The following is a 23,146-nucleotide window of genomic DNA, read 5'->3' on the forward strand; positions in this document are numbered from 1 at the left end:
ATTATACCAGTTCAGACCATATACTGTTCCAGTTCAGACCATATACTGTTCCAGTTCAGACCATATACTGTTCCAGTTCAGACCACATACTGTTCCAGTTCAGACCATATACTATACCAGTTCAGACCCCACACTGTTCCAGTTCAGACCCCACACTATTCCAGTTCAGACCACATACTGTTCCAGTTCAGACCATATACTATACCAGTTCAGACCCCACACTGTTCCAGTTCAGACCCCACACTATTCCAGTTCAGACCACATACTGTTCCAGTTCAGACCATATACTCTTCCAGTTCAGACCATATACTGTTCCAGTTCAGACCATATACTGTTCCAGTTCAGACCATATACTATACCAGTTCAGACCACATACTGTTCCAGTTCAGACCACATACTATTCCAGTTCAGACCACATACTGTTCCAGTTCAGACCCCACACTATTCCAGTTCAGACCACATACTGTTCCAGTTCAGACCATATACTATACCAGTTCAGACCACATACTGTTCCAGTTCAGACCACATACTGTTCCAGTTCAGACCATATACTGTTCCAGTTCAGACCATATACTATACCAGTTCAGACCACATACTATACCAGTTCAGACCCCACACTGTTCCAGTTCAGACCCCACACTATTCCAGTTCAGACCACATACTGTTCCAGTTCAGACCATATACTATACCAGTTCAGACCATATACTATACCAGTTCAGACCACATACTGTTCCAGTTCAGACCCCACACTATACCAGTTCAGACCACATACTGTTCCAGTTCAGACCATATACTATTCCAGTTCAGACCACATACTGTTCCAGTTCAGACCATATACTATTCCAGTTCAGACCACATACTGTTCCAGTTCAGACCATATACTATACCAGTTCAGACCACATACTATACCAGTTCAGACCACATACTGTTCCAGTTCAGACCATATACTATACCAGTTCAGACCACATACTGTTCCAGTTCAGACCATATACTATTCCAGTTCAGACCACATACTGTTCCAGTTCAGACCATATACTATACCAGTTCAGACCACATACTGTTCCAGTTCAGACCATATACTATTCCAGTTCAGACCATATACTGTTCCAGTTCAGACCATATACTATACCAGTTCAGACCACATACTGTTCCAGTTCAGACCATATACTATACCAGTTCAGACCACATACTGTTCCAGTTCAGACCATATACTATACCAGTTCAGACCATATACTGTTCCAGTTCAGACCATATACTATACCAGTTCAGACCACATACTGTTCCAGTTCAGACCATATACTATACCAGTTCAGACCACATACTGTTCCAGTTCAGACCATATACTATTCCAGTTCAGACCATATACTGTTCCAGTTCAGACCATATACTGTTCCAGTTCAGACCATATACTATACCAGTTCAGACCACATACTGTTCCAGTTCAGACCATATACTATTCCAGTTCAGACCATATACTGTTCCAGTTCAGACCATATACTGTTCCAGTTCAGACCATATACTATACCAGTTCAGACCACATACTGTTCCAGTTCAGACCATATACTATACCAGTTCAGACCACATACTGTTCCAGTTCAGACCATATACTATTCCAGTTCAGACCATATACTGTTCCAGTTCAGACCATATACTGTTCCAGTTCAGACCATATACTGTTCCAGTTCAGACCATATACTATACCAGTTCAGACCACATACTGTTCCAGTTCAGACCACATACTGTTCCAGTTCAGACCATATACTGTTCCAGTTCAGACCATATACTATTCCAGTTCAGACCATATACTGTTCCAGTTCAGACCATATACTGTTCCAGTTCAGACCATATACTGTTCCAGTTCAGACCATATACTATACCAGTTCAGACCACATACTGTTCCAGTTCAGACCATATACTATTCCAGTTCAGACCACATACTATACCAGTTTATACCCAACACTATGCCAGTTCATGCCACACACTATCATTTCAGACCACACATTATACCAGTTCAGACCATATACTATTCCAGTTCAGACCATATACTGTTCCAGTTCAGACCATATACTGTTCCAGTTCAGACCATATACTGTTCCAGTTCAGACCATATACTATACCAGTTCAGACCACATACTGTTCCAGTTCAGACCATATACTATTCCAGTTCAGACCACATACTATACCAGTTTATACCCAACACTATGCCAGTTCATGCCACACACTATCATTTCAGACCACACATTATACCAGTTCAGACCATATACTGTTCCAGTTCAGACCATATACTGTTCCAGTTCAGACCATATACTGTTCCAGTTCAGACCACATACTGTTCCAGTTCAGACCATATACTATACCAGTTCAGACCACATACTGTTCCAGTTCAGACCACATACTGTTCCAGTTCAGACCATATACTATTCCAGTTCAGACCATATACTGTTCCAGTTCAGACCATATACTGTTCCAGTTCAGACCATATACTATACCAGTTCAGACCACATACTGTTCCAGTTCAGACCACATACTGTTCCAGTTCAGACCATATACTATTCCAGTTCAGACCATATACTGTTCCAGTTCAGACCATATACTGTTCCAGTTCAGACCATATACTGTTCCAGTTCAGACCATATACTATACCAGTTCAGACCACATACTGTTCCAGTTCAGACCACATACTGTTCCAGTTCAGACCATATACTGTTCCAGTTCAGACCATATACTATTCCAGTTCAGACCATATACTGTTCCAGTTCAGACCATATACTATACCAGTTCAGACCACATACTGTTCCAGTTCAGACCATATACTATTCCAGTTCAGACCACATACTATACCAGTTTATACCCAACACTATGCCAGTTCATGCCACACACTATCATTTCAGACCACACATTATACCAGTTCAGACTAAACCATACCACACTATACCAGTTTAGAACACATGCTGAGCCAGTTCAGATCACCCTATACCTCTCTCTCTCTCTCTCTCTCTCTCTCTCTCTGTCTCTCTCTCTGTCTCTCTCTCTCTCTCTCTCTCTGTCTCTCTCTCTCTGTCTCTGTCTCTCTCTTTGTCTTTCTCTGTCTCTCTCTCTCTCTCTCTCTCTCTGTCTCTCTCTGTCTCTCTCTCTGTCTCTCTCTCTCTGTGTCTCTCTGTCTCTGTCTCTCTCTTTGTCTCTCTCTTTCTCTCTCTCGCTCTCTCTCTCTCTCATCTCATTTTATAATTACAGGAAGTGAAATAACCGCCATATATTAAAAATAAATCTGGAATTTCAAAAGATACTTTAGTGAAATATTTGGTAATAAACATCCCTTTTAATTTCCCCTGCCTCCTCGTGTGTGTGTGTGCGTGTGTGTTTGTGTGTGTGTGTGTTTGTGTGTTTATATAGTTGATTATATCCACAGAACAGTCTGTAATATTATTGGTCTAAATTTATTTCTATGTTTACTAAAAAGTTATTCCTGTGTTATTATACAGTAATAGACACTTTGTTTGTGTTCAGCAGTTTTCCTGTCTCATTGTAAACCCCAGCACTCTTCCAGGGTTCAGCATCGTACCAAGTCCCATTTTTATTTTTGATCATTTTTATTTTTTTCCTCCTATGGAAAAGGCCACGGCAGTGAAGATGGAATTGACCTGGGCTCAGCAGCTCGTCACTATGAACAGTCATCTGTTATACGAGGAGCCATTTTAAAGATGAGCATGGCTTCCTCTCCATATTGTGGCATATTGTGAATGGCCTCTCTGATCACTCCCAGGCCAAATGGAAGAGTGCAATGATGCTTAAAGTAGTGCTCTCCTGTGGTGGAGTTCTGCAGACAAAGACTCTGGGTGTACACACACACACACACACACACACACACACACACTTGTTATTTACCTGCTTTTCTCAGTCTCTCCTCATTGGCTTGGTTTAGCCTGAAGGTTGATTTCTTTTCTGCTTCTTCATTTGTTTCCAGCACAGACAGTTCATAGTGCTACATAAAACCTGCATAAGCTCCTACCGATCTAATCCAGCACTAAAGCTTATTTAAAACGACATCAAGTTTAACGATAAGGACTGCCAGTTTTTATAGCTTTCAAACACATTCAGCTTGACTTATGGTAACGTTTTGATCACATGACAGGATGGTGTGATGAAGCAGAGTTATAGTTGCCATCCCAGACGTATCTTGGTGGAGGAAGTCTATACTTTTAACACCGGTGTGCGCTGATAGCAAAAGTTATCGCTCTGGTGTTAACCGATCCAGACCAAGCTCCGCCTCCTTGAGTAATCTCGAGGTCTTTTTAGCTTGAAGGACAAAATGTCGTCGCTTTCTGGCGAGGTAAATGAAGACTGAAAATAATAGCAGTGTATGTTTGATCAAGTCTATAGTTACCATCAGGAAACTGTATTAATTAGGGATTTCAGAGAAAGGCCAAAGAAAAGAAAATGGCACATTTTAATACGTATTTTTATTACCTTTTTTCCCTATTTGAGGGTAAGTTGTTCTTACAAACCTCATTGTAATACACACCGGTCAGGCATAACATTATGACCAGTGCCAGGTGAAGTGAATAAGACTGATGATCTCCTCATCATGGCACCTGTTAGTGGGTGGGATATATTAGGCAGCAAGTCAACATTTTGTCCTCAAAGTTGATGTGTTAGAAGCAGGAAAAATGGACAAGTGTAAGGATTTGAGCGAGTTTGATGAAGGGCCAAATTGTGATGGCTAGACCACTGGATCAGAGCATCTCCAAAACTGCAGCTCTTGTGGGGTGTTCCCGGTCTGCAGTGGTCAGTATCTATCAAAAGTGGTCCAAGGAAGGAACAGTAGTGAACCGGCAACAGGGTCATGGGCGGTCAAGGCTCATTGATTCCCCAAATCTCAATCCAATCGAGCGTCTGCTGGACAAACAAGTACAATCCATGCAGGCCCCACCTCGCAACTTAGAGGATTTAAAGGATCTGCTGCTAACATCATGGTGCCAGATATCATAGCACACCTCCAGGTCAGGGCAGCAACAGGGGGACCAAAACAATATTAGTCAGGTGGTCATAAAGTTATGCCTGGTCGGTGTATATAGAGGATCATACATTTTCTACAGGATTTAGAGTCCATCTTCTCCCCAGATACAGTTTCTAAGTTGATGAGATGAACTACTTCTGTAATATTTCCCAGTACATCGCTTTATTCATGTTTCCTTTCCGTTAGAAGCAGCTCCATTTTTTAGGCACTTTTTTAGGCTAAAAAAAGAGATGAAAATGTCAACTGGCACACTGTGTTACATATCCATATTTTTTATTTTCTTTATGTTGCTCACACGAACCTCACTGTCATGATCTCCGATAATGCCACCCAAACCATGTAGAAGATCCAGACTGCTTGTAAAGCACATTTACACTTATATTAAAGCTCCGTTTCTGATGCACAGACAGTTTCCGGATTACCAGCTCTGGCCTTCGACCTCTACAACTGTTTATCCTGTGATAATGCTCGCTTGTCGAAACAACTGCTTATAGAATAAGAATTTGCAATAATAATAATATGGTTAGTGATAATACCGTGTCCATAACGCTGGCTTTGGTGGAGCGTCTGGGATGCTGTCTGATAAGCGCTGGAATGTGATGATTCAGTCCAGGGTGTGTTATCAGACCTGAACTGGACTTCCACACTCACACTGCAGCACTGTATTAGCTCTTTCCATTCATAACTCACTCTCTCTCTTTCTCTCTCTCTCTCTCTCCATCTGGCCAGGTAATCACAGGGATGCTTTCAGTCCTTCTCTCGGTGCAGTGTGCACCTGTGTGGTGATGCTATCTGCGCTCTCTGACTGATCCGTTTAATTAGAAATGTATCTGCAAAAAGGTGGATGAGGGGGGAGGGGGTGAGGGGGGGTCACTCTGTAACCCAGCTGAAGATTGGCTCCATAAATCTTTCCTGAAACAAGCTACTGGATTCTGACCAAAAAAAAAAAAAACGGATTCCGATCGCAGCACCGTTCCCGCCTACTCCTTACACCAAAACGCAAACTTCATCAGTTCCACATGGACTCTGGATTGACCTGAACATCTCCTGCACTAGCTCTGTGTGGTTGCTAATCCATATCCATGTAGCTGTAGTGCTGTGGACATGTGACCATACCTGTAATAAAAGTATCCATTCTAAATGGAATCAATCCATTGATATGTTTAACAATTCCCATTATTTTTCCCAAAACCAATTCCAGTCCTTGCTTATTCCTTTTTCTTTACAGGATCTGATATCCAATATATTTCACCACCAGCTGTTTTTTTTTTTTTTTTTTTTTTTTCCCTTTCATGATACTCAAAATCTTCCAGACTTTCCGGAAACGTCCCAATTCCCAATCGACCCTGAGAGCAGGAGTTCAGCTCCCGGATCCCGTGATCTCATGTAAATCCGGAGAGAGAATAAATTGGCATGCTATGGTTACGACGTTTTTTTTAAAAAGATGATTGAGAACGTCCTGCAAGGGCAGCCGAAGTTGGTCCGGAAGAGCCGACACGGACCGGGCGTCATCGCCTGGCTAATGAAGCTGACCTTTTTAATCCCCCAGTATTCACTCTCTCAATCTCCGTCAGTCACACACACAAACATGGAGATAAACTAATGAGACTGACCTTTCTTTTTCCTTTCCTTCTCTTCACTGCTCTTCTCTTGCCTAAGCATGTGTTGCTCGGCTGATGTGTATATTTTTGTGTGCGCGACTTCCAGGCACCTGCTGATTGGTTCCCAACAGGCGCAGCTCCATTACGGAGCGAGTCGCTCAATTGTGGCACACATACACAGCGTGGGCCTTTATTAACGAGCACCCAGACAGCCAATCACAGAACAATGTGGCCTAAAGGAGCATCGTCTCCTCTCTGATTAGGGCAGAGGCTCTCTGGATACTGTCACCGACTTCAGAAACACAGACAAGATAAACACACGGCCTGTCTGGAGGCAACCTACACTTTTAAAATCTCCCAACAATCTCTTCTTTCCGTGTGGGAATCAGCTTCAGCACAAGAAAACCACACTTTACTTAAACGAAGCTGTGTTACATTTTGTCTGCTTGTGTGCTTCAGGATACAGCATCAGTCTTGATGTTTGATGTTCATGCAGCACAATCAGAACCAACAATTAACATCACTTCTACTACAAAGCAGTTAGAGCATCAGTGAGAAGTAATTCCAGTTTTGCAGCAATATGGCTCAATTTTGTCCGGTTCCTCATCTTCAGACGTTCCAAAGGTTATACCAGTCACACCAGTGGACTTGCCAATTCATAACGTTGTGTAAATTTTCTACACGGTTCTGTTATCTTGGAGTCCATCTTCTCCCAAGATACAGTTTCTCATCCAGCTGATGAGAAGGTTCTTCTGTAACATGCCCCACCCCATCAAGTTTCCCTTCCATGACGTGGAACGACTCTGTACCGTTAGAAGCAGCTCATTATGATGGACTATATCATGATGCTTCAGTGAATTATTCTGAAAGGGTATGTTCTTTCAATTGAGCTTTGAGATTTGTATAGACCAGTGATGTCCAGTCTGATCCCCAAAGGGCCAGTGTGGAGACCGGTTTTCACTCCAGCCTGAGCAGAAGCAAGACCTGAGTCTACTGAAAGCCAAGATCAGTGATTAAACAGGTGGAATCAGGTCAAGCTTCTGGGCTAGATGCCTTCAGACCTGCGTCTCTAGCCGAGGTGTACAGAAGTTACTCATCCAGAACGACCGAAACGCTGGTGGACTGGTTGCCGTGGCGATTTCTCAAACTCCTAAGCCATAGAATTTCCATAGTCGTGATCTGAACGTGACATTTTGGACAATTTCATACTTTGTGTGAACAGTTTGGGGATGACCCCTTCCTGTTCCAACATGACTGCACACCAGTGCACAAAGCAAGCTCCATAAAGACATGGATGAGTGAGTTTGGTGTGGAGGAACTTCACAGAGTCCTGACCTCAACCTGATAGAACACCTTTGGGATGAATTAGTGCAGAGGCTCACTTTTCTCTCTTCTCTCTTAGCTTGCTCACGATAGGTCTGAGAGAGCACTGTGAAATCTTAGGTGGCTAGGCGATTATCCTCCGCTTGTATAACATCCGACTAGTTTTAGAGACGTCAGTGTTTAATTATTTCCTCTGTAAGAACTTTAGGAAGCTCCATCACCTTCACTCTGCTTTCTGTGTAGAGATTTACAGCCGCCTTTTATTATGACACCAGAATTTTTCTTGCAACCTGAGGCAATATTTCTGTTTTATGTAGTATATTAGCTTTAATCTAATCCCAACTCTCTCACTCTCTCACACACACACACACAGAGAGGAGTTGTGTCCTGAAGCTTTCCCTCCTGTACCTGTGCCTCCTAAGCTCCAGCGCTGCTCTTTCTCTCTAATCTATCCTCAGCAGCAGCGCTCTGACGCCCGAGGTGCGAGCGCCACGTTTCTTTCAGGTAACCTGTCAGCTGAAAAAGGTCCTCGTGGAACCAGATAGCGAGAGATTGGAAAAGAGCTAATCTGTGCCTGTGGAGAAGGGGGGGGGATAAAAAAGACGAGAGATTGTCAGAAAAGTGTAGCAGCAGAGTGTAAGGACACGGAACAGAGGTGTGTTGGAGCACGGCCCAGGCTGAACACTCGTGCTGGGACGGGATTAGCGATCAACACCGGGCTGTTTCGATGAAGTTATTTAGGAGTAAATTAGCGTGTGTGTCATTGTCATTAGCCCCATATGGACCTCTTTATGGAGTGTGTGTATACGCCTGTCTGTTTCTTTAGGTCATCATGAGTTTCCTGATTGACAGAGTCAGGAGGTGGAGTTAGGTGTAGAACTCGACGTCTGGGAATCCATCCGTTTGAGAGAGAGAGAGAGAGCGACCCCGCTACGACTCTCATTACTCAGCTCTAAAAACACACCCACACACCCACCCACACGGAGGCATTAATTCTGCTGATGATGCTTCATTTGCACATCACACAGCTCTCACACCTGGCTCTTCAGTGTCACACACACGAGGATGTGATGGATGTCGGGGCTCATTTGCATCCGTTCGGTAATCGTCCGGCCAGCAGAGATGGAGCCGAAATGGAGTCGAGCGTTCCTTTATTGAAATTACACCCATTAGGATATGAGTAATCCCGCTCGACAGGGATTTGCATGCAACAGAGACGGGATTCGCACCTCAGGTGTTTCCAGGGAAGAGGCTCTCTCTCTCTCTCTCTCTCTCTCTCTCTCTCTCTCAAATTTATACACACACACCCACACACACACACACACACACTACCATAGCAAAATAATGCACAATTTCCACTCTTTAGGCTTGATTTGTAGTTCGTTTAAACGTAAACGTTTGTGTCATGATGCAGAAAACATTGTGCCTTACTGTTTGTTTTTGTTTTGTTGGCTCCAATCTTTGCTCTGATTGGTCCAGCTGTGAAACCAGAACTAATACTTTGACCTCATATGTCCTTATACGCCATCGCTGTTGGATTCTGCTTTCTGATTGGACAGAAGTTGTTGATTAATTTTTTTTCTCGTTCCGATATGTTTTTGTTTCTATAGTAATAGCTTACTTAGGGAGTTAACATCTAAGGAAGGAGTCCCAAATGTTAGAGCTTTGTAACGGTCCAGGATGCTTCGGTAAGTTTCGGTATTAATATATTTAATTAGTAACAATTCGAGTAAATAGTAAGAACATGAACTTGTTTTGGAGTAGATTGAATTGTTAGCATTAGCTGGTATGAGAGTTGGTCTATATTAAATGTGACACACACACACACACACACACACACCTGGTATGTTCTGCCACTCATTAAATGACCCTCGTCTGTTACAGAGCCCAGACCCCAGAGACTACTTAAATAAATGTTTCTGTTTTCTGCTGTTAATGAAGAGAAAATTTAATCCCCAAAGACACATCTGGAGGGAGTCAGACATCATCAACAATCTCCAGATGTGTCTGCAGGCGTTCAATTTTCTGTACAACAGCAACATCATGTCAAAAAATCCTTTGGCGATATGTTTGGTGTAGTGTGTAATGAAATAGCACACACACACACGCTGTGGTAATAATGTTGCAGGCATGTTGCAGCTGAAACACAAGGTCTTGTCTCTCTCTCACACACACACACACACACACACCCTGTGCCTTCACGCCGAGTTACAGGGTCTCAAGGCACACAGAGGCTCTGACAATGATGAATGGACCATCATGATGCCATTCTCCGTGTGCGTCACACTCCTTTACCCCGGTGTGACGGCTGTGGGAGTGTGCTGTGCTTCGCTGGTTTCAGCAGACGTGTGTGTGTGTGTGTGTGTGCGTTCGTGTTGGCATGAGAGAGCAGCACATTTGGGTTAAATACTCTGAACTCTCCAAGCTACAGGGTCAGGGTTGGATTAATGGGAAAAGCCCCTGACCCATTACAGAGGACACACACACACATACACACACACACACACACACACACATACACACTACTTTTCTCTTTGCCTTCCTGACTTTTCTGAGACCATGTGCCACTCTGCTCAGTGTTCACTGACATCTCTGTTACAAAAGGACGAGCCCTGACCCGAATCTGTCATCTGTAACATGAACAGCTGGTTTGTTCCAGAGGAAAACCCGACAGCCCCAGTCAGGGGGGTAGAAGTGGATAGAAGTGGGTATTTAAAGCCCCTGTGATGTAAGGGGGTGTGATTTTGATGTTACCGATACCACCGCTGTTGTATTCCGAAACATTGTTATTAATTCCTCTCATTTGCCCACAATTCTTCATACACTCATCAGTTCATGGTAACATTTAATGCTTACACACACACACACACACACACATTTAGTTCCTCTTATCACTAACACTATAGCAGCCCTAAACATTCGTTCCCTCACCATCCTCCTTTGTCCTGATGTTTCAGAAATCTTCAAGCTCCAGCTTTACCTCTCTGTTACAAAGCACTAACACTGGAGACTCCTTCCATAAATAAACATCTCCTTACAACAAATCCTCATATCAACAACTGGACACATTTATTATGAGCATCCGCCTCACACGTTTCTCTTAACGAGCTAAACAATGTGTTACAAATTACTGTCATGAATCAACACCTTCTAACCAATCAGAATCAAGAATTGGAGTTGTGGTATAATAAAGGACACACCCTGCTCATATGGGAGAAGCAAACCACCCTGATACACTCACACTAGAGCAGTGTGTAGCAGTGTAACAGCAGCCATGCAGCAGGTTTATATGATCGACTGGTTTGTTTGCACGTCACATCGCAACGGCAAGGACGAAGGGACGGAGCGAGACGTTCACGCCGCACGCAGTCATTTGATGTGGCTTGAAGGGGGAGTCCTGTGGATCAGATTTCTTAAAATTCTCATCTGTGTGTGTTAATGAATAAATTTACACAGACCAGCAAGCCTTGATACGCATAAGCCTAGAGCATAGCCGTGCGTTCACGTCTAATCAATGCTAATGCCGTTGTAGAGTTGCCTTAAGTGCTGTTTATTTGTGAAGATGTACGTAACATGTCAGAGGAAAGAGAGGACTGATGACAGCCTCTCCTCGTCCGACGTCCCGGCATGCCGCTTTAAACACAACAAAAATATTTCCTTGGCCGCAGGACAAATGGGCCGGCGACGGTTTGCTTTCTCTCCTCCGTCTGTCTGTTGCTTTGCCTCTTCACTTCTTCGGTTCTTCCCTCTTCTCCCTTCTCTCTGCGGCTTGATTACTTTTTAACGATTTCCTGAGCTGAGACGAATGGCTGTGTTAAATGAGCAGAATTAGACAAGTGGCGCAGAGCACCGAAGCATTTGTTACTGGAATAATTGCGCTTCAGGCTTTCGTTCGCTGCGAAAAGAGAGAGATATATTAAACGGTGCTGATCAAGCTGACCAAGCAATCTTCTTGATTATTTCAAGTTGAGATATCTGCCGAGTTTGGCTGTTCCACACACACACACACACACACGCTTTGCAGAACTACGTGAAGATGATGGAGTTGTTCCAGCAAGGCCACAGAGTTTCCTGTCAGTCGTCCCCCACTGTCACGGGCTGACACAAAACCCCATGTTCAGCTGCAGTCACGGATCATTACCCCCCTCCCTGTACTCCTCAGAGCTGCTAGCAGAAGCACATTGATATGTAGAACAGATCGGAGATGAAGTATTGTCTTACTAAGCACGCTGCTTCCCCCTGCTGGTCGGGGTGTACTACAGTGCCTCGACCTCGAGGCCCGAGATGCCGACACCAGTTCTCACGAAACTTCCGGACAATACGACAGCGCCTCTTTAATTCTTCGTGTTGTTCACGCTACAGGCAGCGCTAACAACGCAGAGTGTGTGTCGTCCTTCCATGTGTGGTGCTTCGGTCTTGGCTGTGATCCATTACACTGTGCCAAAATGGCACTCGATGCTCCAGCAGTGAGGATATTCAGGGAGAAGCGACAGAAAGGTTGGATATGGAAAAGACTTGAGACGGATGGATGGATGGATGGATGGATGGAACAGGTGGATGAATAGGATGCATGGGTGGATGGGTTGATTTAGATGTGTAAGTGGATGGATGGATGGAACAGTTGGATGGATGGATGCATGGATGGAACAAGTGGGTAGATGGAACAGGTGGGTTGATGGGTTAATTGGATGGATGGACGGATGAATAGAAGGATGGATCCATAGATCCACCATGTATGATCTTTTTTTTTTTTGTCCATTACTCCCAGCACTGTGGCTAATCTGTAACCTCCACCCTCGTCCTCGTCCACTCACGCGTCACCGTTTTATTTCCCGCCACCTCACACACACCCTTGCTAGCATATCAATGACAGCCACTCCAGCGATGGCATCAGGCTCCAGAAGGTGAATGCGAGGCCTGATTGTGTTCCATTTATAGAGCGCTCGCAGCGTTTGCACATTGAGTATGCGCTGACTGACAGGCAGCCCCGTCTATGGAAAATGACTGAGCTGTCATTCACACTGCTTCCATTTTCTGCAGCTGAAAACGATACAGCCAAAGGCTTCAGACGATACATCGCACACAATACCTATGGCAATCAATATCTCCTGAGCAGTGCAGAGAAAATTGCGATTAAAACGTTCTGAAGAGTAGAATTTATCCCGCTTCCCCATGTCTGGGATGTAATAGTTCTATATGGATACCTCAGTGTATTTCCATGTCTCGACTGTGCTTCATCCAGATCAGCTCCTGGAATCGTAAAGACTGTCTTCATGCCAGAACTCGTTCTTATACTGAACATCCTTTTAACACACACACTGTTTGTCTTTAATCTACTGCACCTCTACATCATAATGATTTATAATCCCGGCGTGGCCCAGAAGAGCACGGATTCCTTTGGAGTCTGGTTCCTTTCTTCTCCTCTGGTTGGTTTGTTTGTCAGGGATCTAAGTAAAGTGCTTTGTCTCAGTGGTTATTTGTAAAAGTGCTATACAAATGTAAACAAAGTGAGGATAATGGCTTATTCTTGCAGGTACATGTGCTTGAGATAGGTATATTTGTAGGATTTATCCATGAGTCAATGTGACCCAAGATGCCTAACTAGTCCAAGTGACTAGTGGCTGTTTCTCTGCACATACTCAATCCAGTGAAAGTAGGAGGAGTTTTGTTAAAGAGCGAGCTATTAAAACACACTGAGCTTGTTTTGAAGGTGGGCAGCAACCCAAACAAAGCCAGGGGTCCCTAATTGTGATTATAGTGGATAATATTCTATAATTTGCTAATTTGCCCTTGTAGTACCGTGCTGTCTATCTTCATTGATGTCTAGCTGGTGACAGGGCGGAGTTACCCCTGGAGCCGTTGCTTGCTGTGGCAGCAGTTAGATTTTGAAGTTCTCTCACGATGCCTCTTCTGTGTTTTATGATCCTTCGCAGTGACCATGTTGTCAGTGGTTTTTCAGCTCCTCCTGGATTTTCTTGGACCATGACTTCTTTGGCACAGATCTTTGCACCTTCCAGTCCGCTGGTCCTCGCCACCAGAGAAGCTGATACGGTATCTGGGTTGTGTTCGTTTAGCAGATGTTCACAGACCTTTGTCTCCACTGAGTCATCTCTCTTATCGCATCTCGTCCGGACATTCTCGTTGCAAAGTCGCAAAGATCACAGAGATATACCCATGGCTTTAAGTTTGTTTAGCTCTGCTTTGAGCAGAGTCCATGTTTATGATCCGTACAAGAGAATTAGCAGAATCGGTGTCTGGAAAAAGGCGGATTTTAGTCTTAATGATTCGGTCTTGATTGGCTTTTCCTCACAGGCACCATTTAAGCTGATTCTGCTGTAGACTCTGATAGCAGAAGCGGACCAGTGATCCCAAATATTCCCAAGAATTCCCTCAATTCTCATTCTGCTATACACTATGTACGGAACAAACACAGTACCCTAGAAGCCATTTGCAACCCCATCTGACGGAAAGATAGTGGATTTTCTATTTCTATTTCAATTTCAATTTATTTTTGTATAGCGCTTTTAACAAAGAGCATTGTCTCAAAGCAGCTTTACACGAGAAACAACATAAGAAAACAACAGACATATACACAGACAAACAGACAGACAGTCCTAGATGTTATCCCAAGTGAGCAAGCCTGGGTGACTGAGGCGACTGTGGCAAGGAAAAACTCCCTTAGATGGTAAGAGGAAGAAACCTTGAGAGGAACCAGACTCAAAAGGGAAACCATCCTCGTTTGGGTCCATCTCCGGATGCCACTGGAGCCGGCAGTGTCTCTGTATGCCTCGGGATGGGTAGAAGAAGGGAAACAATGGAACAGCATTAGCGTAGCTGCTGTTCATAATATTAGCAGTACTAGATGATAATGTGCATTTAATCAGATGTACTGGAGCACAAGGTTATGGGATGTGTTAAATGTATGCCAGGCTGAAGAGATAAGTCTTTAGTCTACATTTAAACTGGGAGACTGTGTCTGAGCCCCGAACACTGTCAGGAAGACTATTCCAATGTTTTGGAGCTAAATATGAAAACGTCTACCCCCTTTTGTGGACTTTGATATTCTGGGAGCTACTAGAAGTCCGGAATTTTGCGATCTTAAAGAGCGTGGTGGATTGTAACGTGTTAGAAGACTGGAGAGATAGGTGGGAGCTAAACCAATTATAGCCTTATACGTAAGTAGAGCTAATTTATAGTCAATTCTAAACTTAACAGGTAGCCAGTGCAGGGATGATAATATTGGGGTTATATGATCATATTTTCTTGATCTGGTAAGAACTCTGGCGGCTGCATTCTGGACTAACTGTAGCTTGTTTACTGAAGATGCAGGACAACCACCTAGTAATGCATTACAGTAGTCCAGTCTGGAGGTCAGGAATACATGAACTAGTTTTTCTGCATCAGATACAGATAAAATGTTCCTAAGCTTGGCAATATTTCTAAGATGGAAGAAGGCTGTTTTTGTGATATTGGATATATGATTTTCAAAGGATAAGTTGCTGTCTAATATTATGCCCAGGTCTTTCACTGTTTAGCTAGTAGTAACAGTGCATCCTTCTAGATGCAAGCTGAATTGCGAGAGCTGTGTACTGGTTTTTGGGCCAATAAGTAATATCTCTGTCTTATCAGAATTTAGTAATAGAAAATTATCGGTCATCCAATCTCTAATATCTTTATAGATATTAGAGATTCTTTATAATCTTTATAGATTTATAGATCACGTGTAAGAATGTAACATTGATAACAAAGTGACTCTTATGTTTGAGCAGTCAGAGATCTGCCTTCTTTTTAGCTCCACCCACCTGCCTTGTAGCTCCTCAGTTCTGGTACCTGGGTAAGATGAGGAACTAAATTCAGCTCTGGTTCTTGAGTGGAAACTCTAACAACTGTAACAATCCACCGTTCAGTGGAAAAATACACTCTAGCAAAGCTAAGTGTGTGTGTGTGTGTGTTTTTTTTTTCCAGAGCACCGTGATCGTCGAGAAGTCCATCCAGGACCTGATGAGTCTCATGCAGGACCTCAGTGCTTACTCTAACCAGTTCCTGGAGATGATCTGTGACAAGCTCAAAGAGTACAAGGAGATCTGCAACACCGCCTACAGGTAATACACAATACTACACACAATCTCAACCTTCATCCCTCAAGCGCAGCAAAGATTTGTGGGACGAACTTGCTGAACTTTCATTATTTCCTACAGTCTATCAAATTACTCCTCGTGCACCTCCTTAATTACACTTAAGGCACAAGTTGCGAGCGTTTCAATTGCAATTGGCTTTACATCACAGTTTTAATGCTTACATCCATTCGGCACTCTGAGCTTTTTAATCGCACTGCCGAGTTCGAAATTGTCAATAAAACATCATCCGAACGTCATTATCGAACATACAGCGAGAATATGAGGTTATGAGCGCAGTAAAGATGCCTGAAATCCAGGAACACTCAGGTTCTTGAAAATAGCCTAAAAAGCATGCATTCTCAGTTTCATTATACTTTTAGAACTCATCTTCTAATATGAGGAATATTAAAAGACATTGTCTGAGAAGTACCGCACAAGCTTTTTGTTTTTTTTCGAGTGAAAGTGCTATATCCTCGCACTTCAGAGTGTCCAGGGTGTAGCCTGTTAAACACTTTGGAACGAGACAGCTTTATCTCAGAGTATTAGTCTGATGTCCATCACACCACCATCCTGTAATTCAGTAAATACTGAAAATTATTAAATGTTCCCCCTGGGTTCTAGTAAACTCTGGATAAACACAGTCCTGGGTGGCTGGTTTGAGGTTTCACACCCAGGGTTAACAATGAGTACAGTGGAACCTCGGCATACGAAGTTAATTCATTCTGGAGGCGAGTTCTTTTTGTACTGTGAGACAAATTCTCCCATAAGAAATAATGTAAATGCAGATCCGTTCCAGCCGCCCAAAAATATTCCCAATGCGAAGTGTATGTAAACTGTATGGCTGCTTACAAAGAACTGACCCAAGGCAAGCATTCCATGTCAAGGCTCCTCACAGGAAGTCGTGCCACCAAGCTTGGGCTAAAAATAGATCAGACCGCCCACACCACCAATCTGTCAACAAAAAACACCCGAAAAATCACCTAGCTTTTGAACGCATGATGAAGTCAACGTTGGTATCGTGAGATGAATCTTTCCAAACAGCTTCCACTGACTGAAAAACATTCGTAAACTCACTTCAGTTTTGTTTTGAGCGGCTCCCAGACGTACGCGGAATTTAGCCGGCGTTCGGTTCAGTTCGTTTGTATCATAAAAAATGGTTCGTATGCTCAATTCTTATGGCAAAATTCCATAGGGGAGGGCATTTAAATAATCCTGCTTGTAAATTACGAATAAATTACGAATTCTAAATTATTAAATGATGAGTTCTGAAGGCCATGTGAATCATTTTAATAATCCTTTCAAGAGAAGAATGATAATCATGAAAATCTTTAGGGGTTTTCACACTGCGCCTAACCCCAAAACCTTTACTCTATTCCCACGGAATTTTTATTTATTTATTTATTTATTTTTTTTATTATTATTATTATTATTTATTTATTTATTTGTTGTTTCTTCATTTATTTATTTATTCATTCATTCATTTATTTATTATTATTTATTTATTATTGGACCGATCTAGGAGTCATATTATTAATGGATTATTAAGCCTCATTGTACATTTACGTTAAATTTCTTTTCTCTTTTGAACTGATGTCATGCTTATGCTTTGAAACCAGACACAAATCTTTTTTCTCATTTTCATTTCTATTAAAAAACATTGTTTTTTTTTTTAAATCAAGTTGTATTTAATTTATTTTTTGTTATTTTTATAAATCTATTTTCTTTGCTTTAGTAAGATTTAGCAAAAAAAACATTATTATTGTTGTTGTTGTTATTATTATTATTATTATTTAAAAAATTGATTATTATTATTATTATCATTTTTATTATTATTATAATTAAATTTATTTCCTTTAGTAGGATTTAGCAAAAAAAAAACACTCCGACTGAAATATAGAAAGTGTTGATGTAAAGGGGCTTTGATGTATATAATTCTGTGTGCAGTGTTGGTATTGATGTACTCTGTATGTGTATGAGTGTGTAATCAGTCTGTTTGTGTGTGTGTTGTAGGAGTATAGTGCAGTGTGAGGAAAAGCTGACCATCAGTGCCTCCTGGGCCAAAGACGAGGACATCAGCCGCCTGCTGCAGTCTCTACCCAACTGGGCCAACATGACTCAACCCCGACAGCTGCGTCAGAAAAGAGAGGACGAGGAGGATTTTACACGGTGAGTACACACACACACACACACACACACAGTGACACCTGCGGATATTCATTCCCTCCAGGTTTTTGCAATCTTTCCAAAATTACAGCAGATTTTCCCCTGATTTTTTCCTAGACGCAACACACAACACACATTCATTTACATTTCTGGCATTTAGCAGACGCTCATATCCAGAGCACCTTACAATGCATCTCATTTTATACAACAGAGGGTTAAGGGCCTTGCTCAGGGGGCCAGCAGTAGCAGCTTGGTGGTCCTGGGATTTGAACTAGCTCTAGCCCTTGTTTTGTTTTGTTTTTTCTACCTTAAGACAATGATGCAGCGGCGCTTTAGTGTTTTCGTCTGTCTAGCTCTCTCCCTTCTTCATTTGTACAATCAAACAGTATTTAAAGCTCAGACTTTCACTGTGTTGCATTATGGGGCTTTGAATCCCAACGTTAGCATCGATATCTTTGTGTTTAAGTGTGTAGAGTGTTTCAGGATTACAGGTTTGATGAAAGTCTCTCTAGCTTGGCGCTTCCTCTGTATATCCAGGTATTAAATATTATATTAATTGGCCTCCTGGTGGTCCAGCGGCAGGATCCCGCGCTCTCATCGCCACGGCCCGGGTTCGATTCCCAGGCAGGGCGGAGTTAACCCAGCCATTGAAGAGTTAACTCTCAGTGCCGGTCCCAAGCCCCATAAAATGGGAGGGTTGTGTCAGGAATGGCAACCGGCATAAAACCTGTACCAAACAACGGACCCTGCCATTGCGCAGGACTAACGCTAGGATAGAAAAAATATATATAAACATATATTAATTCTCAAGTCAAAGAAATGTCACGTACCCTGTCTGTGTAATCACCGACTCTGAAAAGAGCAGATTTGCATTTTTTGTCGCCGGTTTATTCTCCCACCTCACGAGAATATTCATCTTAACCGTACTGTTTACATAAACGATCTCCTTGCCTATTAACTACAGCGTAGCGTCGCGCTGCCTGTCCTGTCACTCTAACAAACTTCCCTGTCCACTTTAGCCTACAGTTAAACAACTCACAAAGGCCACGGAGTAAAATATATACATGAGGGGGGAAAGCGGAGCTGTGGCTCCAGCACGAAGTGCTCCAACAACATATTGCACATTTTCAGTAATAAGCTCCCGAGATGTAAATCTATTCAAATACAGTAGCTAGATTTGCATAAACATATGCAGCCCACACAGGTGACAGAAACCGTAGCGAGGTGACAGTCAGGCAGATTTCTGCATTTTTCAAACAGGAAATAATGGAAAACTGCGTGAATTTGCATAACGAGTACCTACATGGAGAGGCTGAAAAGGTTTGTCTTGTCTGCATTAAACTCCATCACGAGACAAAGCAGCAGTCAAACACATCTTTCCGTCACTTCTTTGTTGCTTTGCCATAATTACCGTCTCTTGAAATGTACGTTTCATACAGAGCTCCTCCGAGTCCGTATACTCACTTCCTGTGGTGAATACATGATATCCGACAGGATTCCTAAACCAGCTGAGCTTTGATGTACGTAATTCCTGAAAGAATAACCTGCTTTATTCTCCTGTTTAACACACTATATATACACCAACCAGGCATAACATTATGACCACCTGCCTAATATTGTCTTGGTCCCCCTTTTACTGCCAAAACAGCCCTGACCCGTCCTGCACTGTGTATTCTGACACCTTTCTATCAGAACCAGCATTAACTTCTTCAGCAATTTGAGCAACAGTAGCTCGTCTGTTGGATCGGATCACACGGTCCAGCCTTCACTCCCCATGTGCATCAATGAGCCTTGACCGTCCATGACCCTGTCGCCGGTTCACCACTGTTCCTTCCTCGGACCACTTTTGATAGACACTGACCACTGCAGACCGGGAACACCCCACAAGAGCTGCAGTTTTGGAGATGCTCTGATCCAGTGGTCTAGCCATCACAATTTGGCCCTTCATCAAACTCTATCAAATCCTTACACTTGTCCATTTTTCCTGCTTCTAACATCAACTTTGAGGACAAAATGTTCACCTGCTGCCTCTAATATATCCCACCCACTAACAGGTGCCATGATGAGATCATTATTCACTTCACCTCTCACTGCTCATAATGTTATGCCTGATCGGTGTATATTGTGCATCATGTATTTTAAATCCAAGACGTTTTAAGAATATCTAGCTAGATGTTTAAATTCTTGAATCTGATTGGTCAAAAGATTTTGGATAAATATTGTAGAATTTTCTTTTACACTACTATTCCAGCTTCAGGTCTCGATATTAATGTGCTTGTTATGTTATTGTGGTTTTTACAGATAAAATATTTTCTGTGAGAAAGCATTTATAGAACATTTTTGGAAAGAGTCTCAGGAAAAAAAACACATATGCTGGACGTTTTCCAAAAAACTTTTATCGAGAGTAAACAAACTCTTTTTTTATTACCAAGAGGAGAAAAGGTTATGTGCTCAGGTAGTCCGTGATTCTCAGTCGTGCGGTAACTGAAGAGCTGAAGTGTTTGAGAGATGTTTTATATGGAATTATCTTCATAACCAACAGAGGAACTGATTCAGATTTTTGGACACAGTAAAGACACATGGCATTGTTTATGTTTGAACTGGATTTTAAGTGGATTTCTGTCTTAAAAATCAGTAACAGGTAGCATTAGACTGGGTGGCCAAGACGTCCTTCTAGATGCCTTTGGGCTTCGAGTTGGATTTCTTTGAGAAACCAGAACCAGCTGGACATAACAGCTGGATCACAGGAAATAACCCGAACAAACTACAGTCTTTAATAAATAAAATATTCTCAAAGTATTTAATTACTTATTTTCTGAGTGGACTATTATTTTTAGGGATTTGGGACGAGGCGTGTCGTGTGACATCATTGCAACACGTCTTGGGCTCCAACGTTCTTCCTTTCACGTGTATAGAGCTCTCATAGAGAGTCTTAAATATGTGTCTTCACCAGGAGGAGCTTAAAAGAAGGATCCTGTGCTTGTGATTTCACAGATTCAAGTAGTTTTCTGCCAAAACCCCCCCAAAAACTCATTGTTGTTTGATATCACTATTTAAGATGCTTTATTTAGAACTTTTCTATAAATATCTCCCTTAGTATTCTAGAGAAAAACAGAAATCCTTCTGGAACACTACAAAATCGTAAAGTCCTGAGTGTCTACTTTCATATGAGCTTCATATTAACCTCCACTGTGGAGTGGAACATGACAAAGACACTCAGTCATCAACATGGACACAACAAAAACAGGAGGAAATTCATTCATTTTTTGGCTTCTGGGAGGGGAAAAGAAAAGTTGAACAAACACACAAACGTACTTGTGTGGATACACCAGAACAAACAGAAAATAAAGAATGATTTTGAATAATTTTGGGGGGAAATTAAAATACTGATGTTTATGATGAAACCTAAGAAGTGATGGTTGGTAGAGATGGATGGTAAATGCTATAGGCTATATATTTAATCCTTTTAAAGCCAGTGCAAAACACTTTTTATTTTATTTTATTTTATTATTATTTGTAATATTATTTAATTTAGTTCAATTTTATTTTAATTTAATTTATTTAATTTTATTTTTTATTTTATTAATTTATTTTTTTGTTTTATTTTATATTTCATTTATTATTATATATTTCAATTATTATTTCTATTTTATTTTATTTTTTAAATTTTTAAATTGTATTTATTTTTAATTTTTTATTTTACTTAATTTTACTTCAAATTTATTTTGTTTATTCATTTAGCAATGCGCACTTTGTCTTTGGGACACTAAAGACGCGATGCTCTCTCTCTCTCTCTCTCTCTCTCTCTCTCTCTCTCTCTCTCTCTCTCTCTCTCTGTGTGTGTGTGTGTGTGTGTGTGTGTGTGTGTATGTGTGTGTGTGAGAGAGAAATCCTGCTCCTGCGGAAAGATGAAATATAGCTATACAAATAGATTTAGATATAGAATTGCATTAGTACTAGCTACACCTCATAAAGTCCTGGACCTTGATCGTCCAGTCTCCAGACCTCACCTGCCTTTAAAAATATAAAGAGCTAATCTAGAGTTATAATCTATATGAGATTTTTTTTACCAGTTAATATGTCGTTAAATACAGAGCTGTGGGTCTTTTATAATATTTAATTGCCCTTCTGCACCTTTTATCGTCTCGTCCCTGGCGTTAATAGAGATCAAATCGTAATAGAGCAGAAACTCCGCCCGCTCTGAAACGTCCAAAACCTGAAATAAAGGCGGTGTGGAAATCTGTGTAAGGAATCTCTGGGTGCGTACAGAACCAAGCATCAGGTCTGTTTCTCAATCAAAATGTCTTCAGACGTGCGTTCTCCTCCTGCAGGCCCGAGAACGGTAATTGAAGTGACTGTGAGGACAGAAAGACAATCCGTCTCAGCTGTTGATGCTAAACACCCCGAGCAGGAAGGAAGGGCTTTATTATTTAAACCCTCGTGACAGTTTCATCAGGCACACGGAGACCAGGGCAGCGATAAACACCCCATTAATAAAGCTTTATTTAATACACTGGGATTCTTTTATTTACAGGGAAATTACTTCCTTCTCCTTTAAAAAGCTAATGTCGTGTTGTTTTAGGGGTTTTTGCTCAGCTAGCCACTTCCTTGACAAACTTTGGGCTTTGTCTATCTGACACGCTTCATTTAAAGAGGTGAAGGCAGCCATCTTGTGCTTAAAGGAGCATGAGATTATCACAGTGCATCCTCTACCTTTCTTCTCTCCTCTCGTCCTCTTCTGTTTCCTTTCTTCTCTCCTCTCGTCCTCTTCTGTTTCCTTTCTTCTCTCCTCTCGTCCTCTTCTGTTTCCTTTCTTCTCTCCTCTCGTCCTCTTCTGTTTCCTTTCTTCTCTCCTCTCGTCCTCTTCTGTTTCCTTTCTTCTCTCCTCTCGTCCTCTTCTGTTTCCTTTCTTCTCTCCTCTCGTC

The 23,146-nt window shown here is 42.0% G+C and overlaps 1 protein-coding gene across 1 annotated transcript in view; it reads left to right on the top strand.

Moving 5' to 3' along the window:
* exoc4 (exocyst complex component 4) overlaps positions 1 to 23,146 on the top strand; it is a 191,918-nt gene that overhangs the window by 127,854 nt on the left and 40,918 nt on the right. The window contains exons 12-13 of the mRNA XM_058416708.1: positions 15,907 to 16,043; positions 18,069 to 18,224. Coding sequence (XP_058272691.1) covers positions 15,907 to 16,043; positions 18,069 to 18,224 — 293 coding nt within the window. The remainder of the gene's footprint in view (positions 1 to 15,906; positions 16,044 to 18,068; positions 18,225 to 23,146) is intronic.

This window comes from Hemibagrus wyckioides, linkage group LG19 (assembly GCF_019097595.1).
Source record: "Hemibagrus wyckioides isolate EC202008001 linkage group LG19, SWU_Hwy_1.0, whole genome shotgun sequence".
Taxonomy (NCBI): Eukaryota; Metazoa; Chordata; class Actinopteri; order Siluriformes; family Bagridae; genus Hemibagrus; species Hemibagrus wyckioides.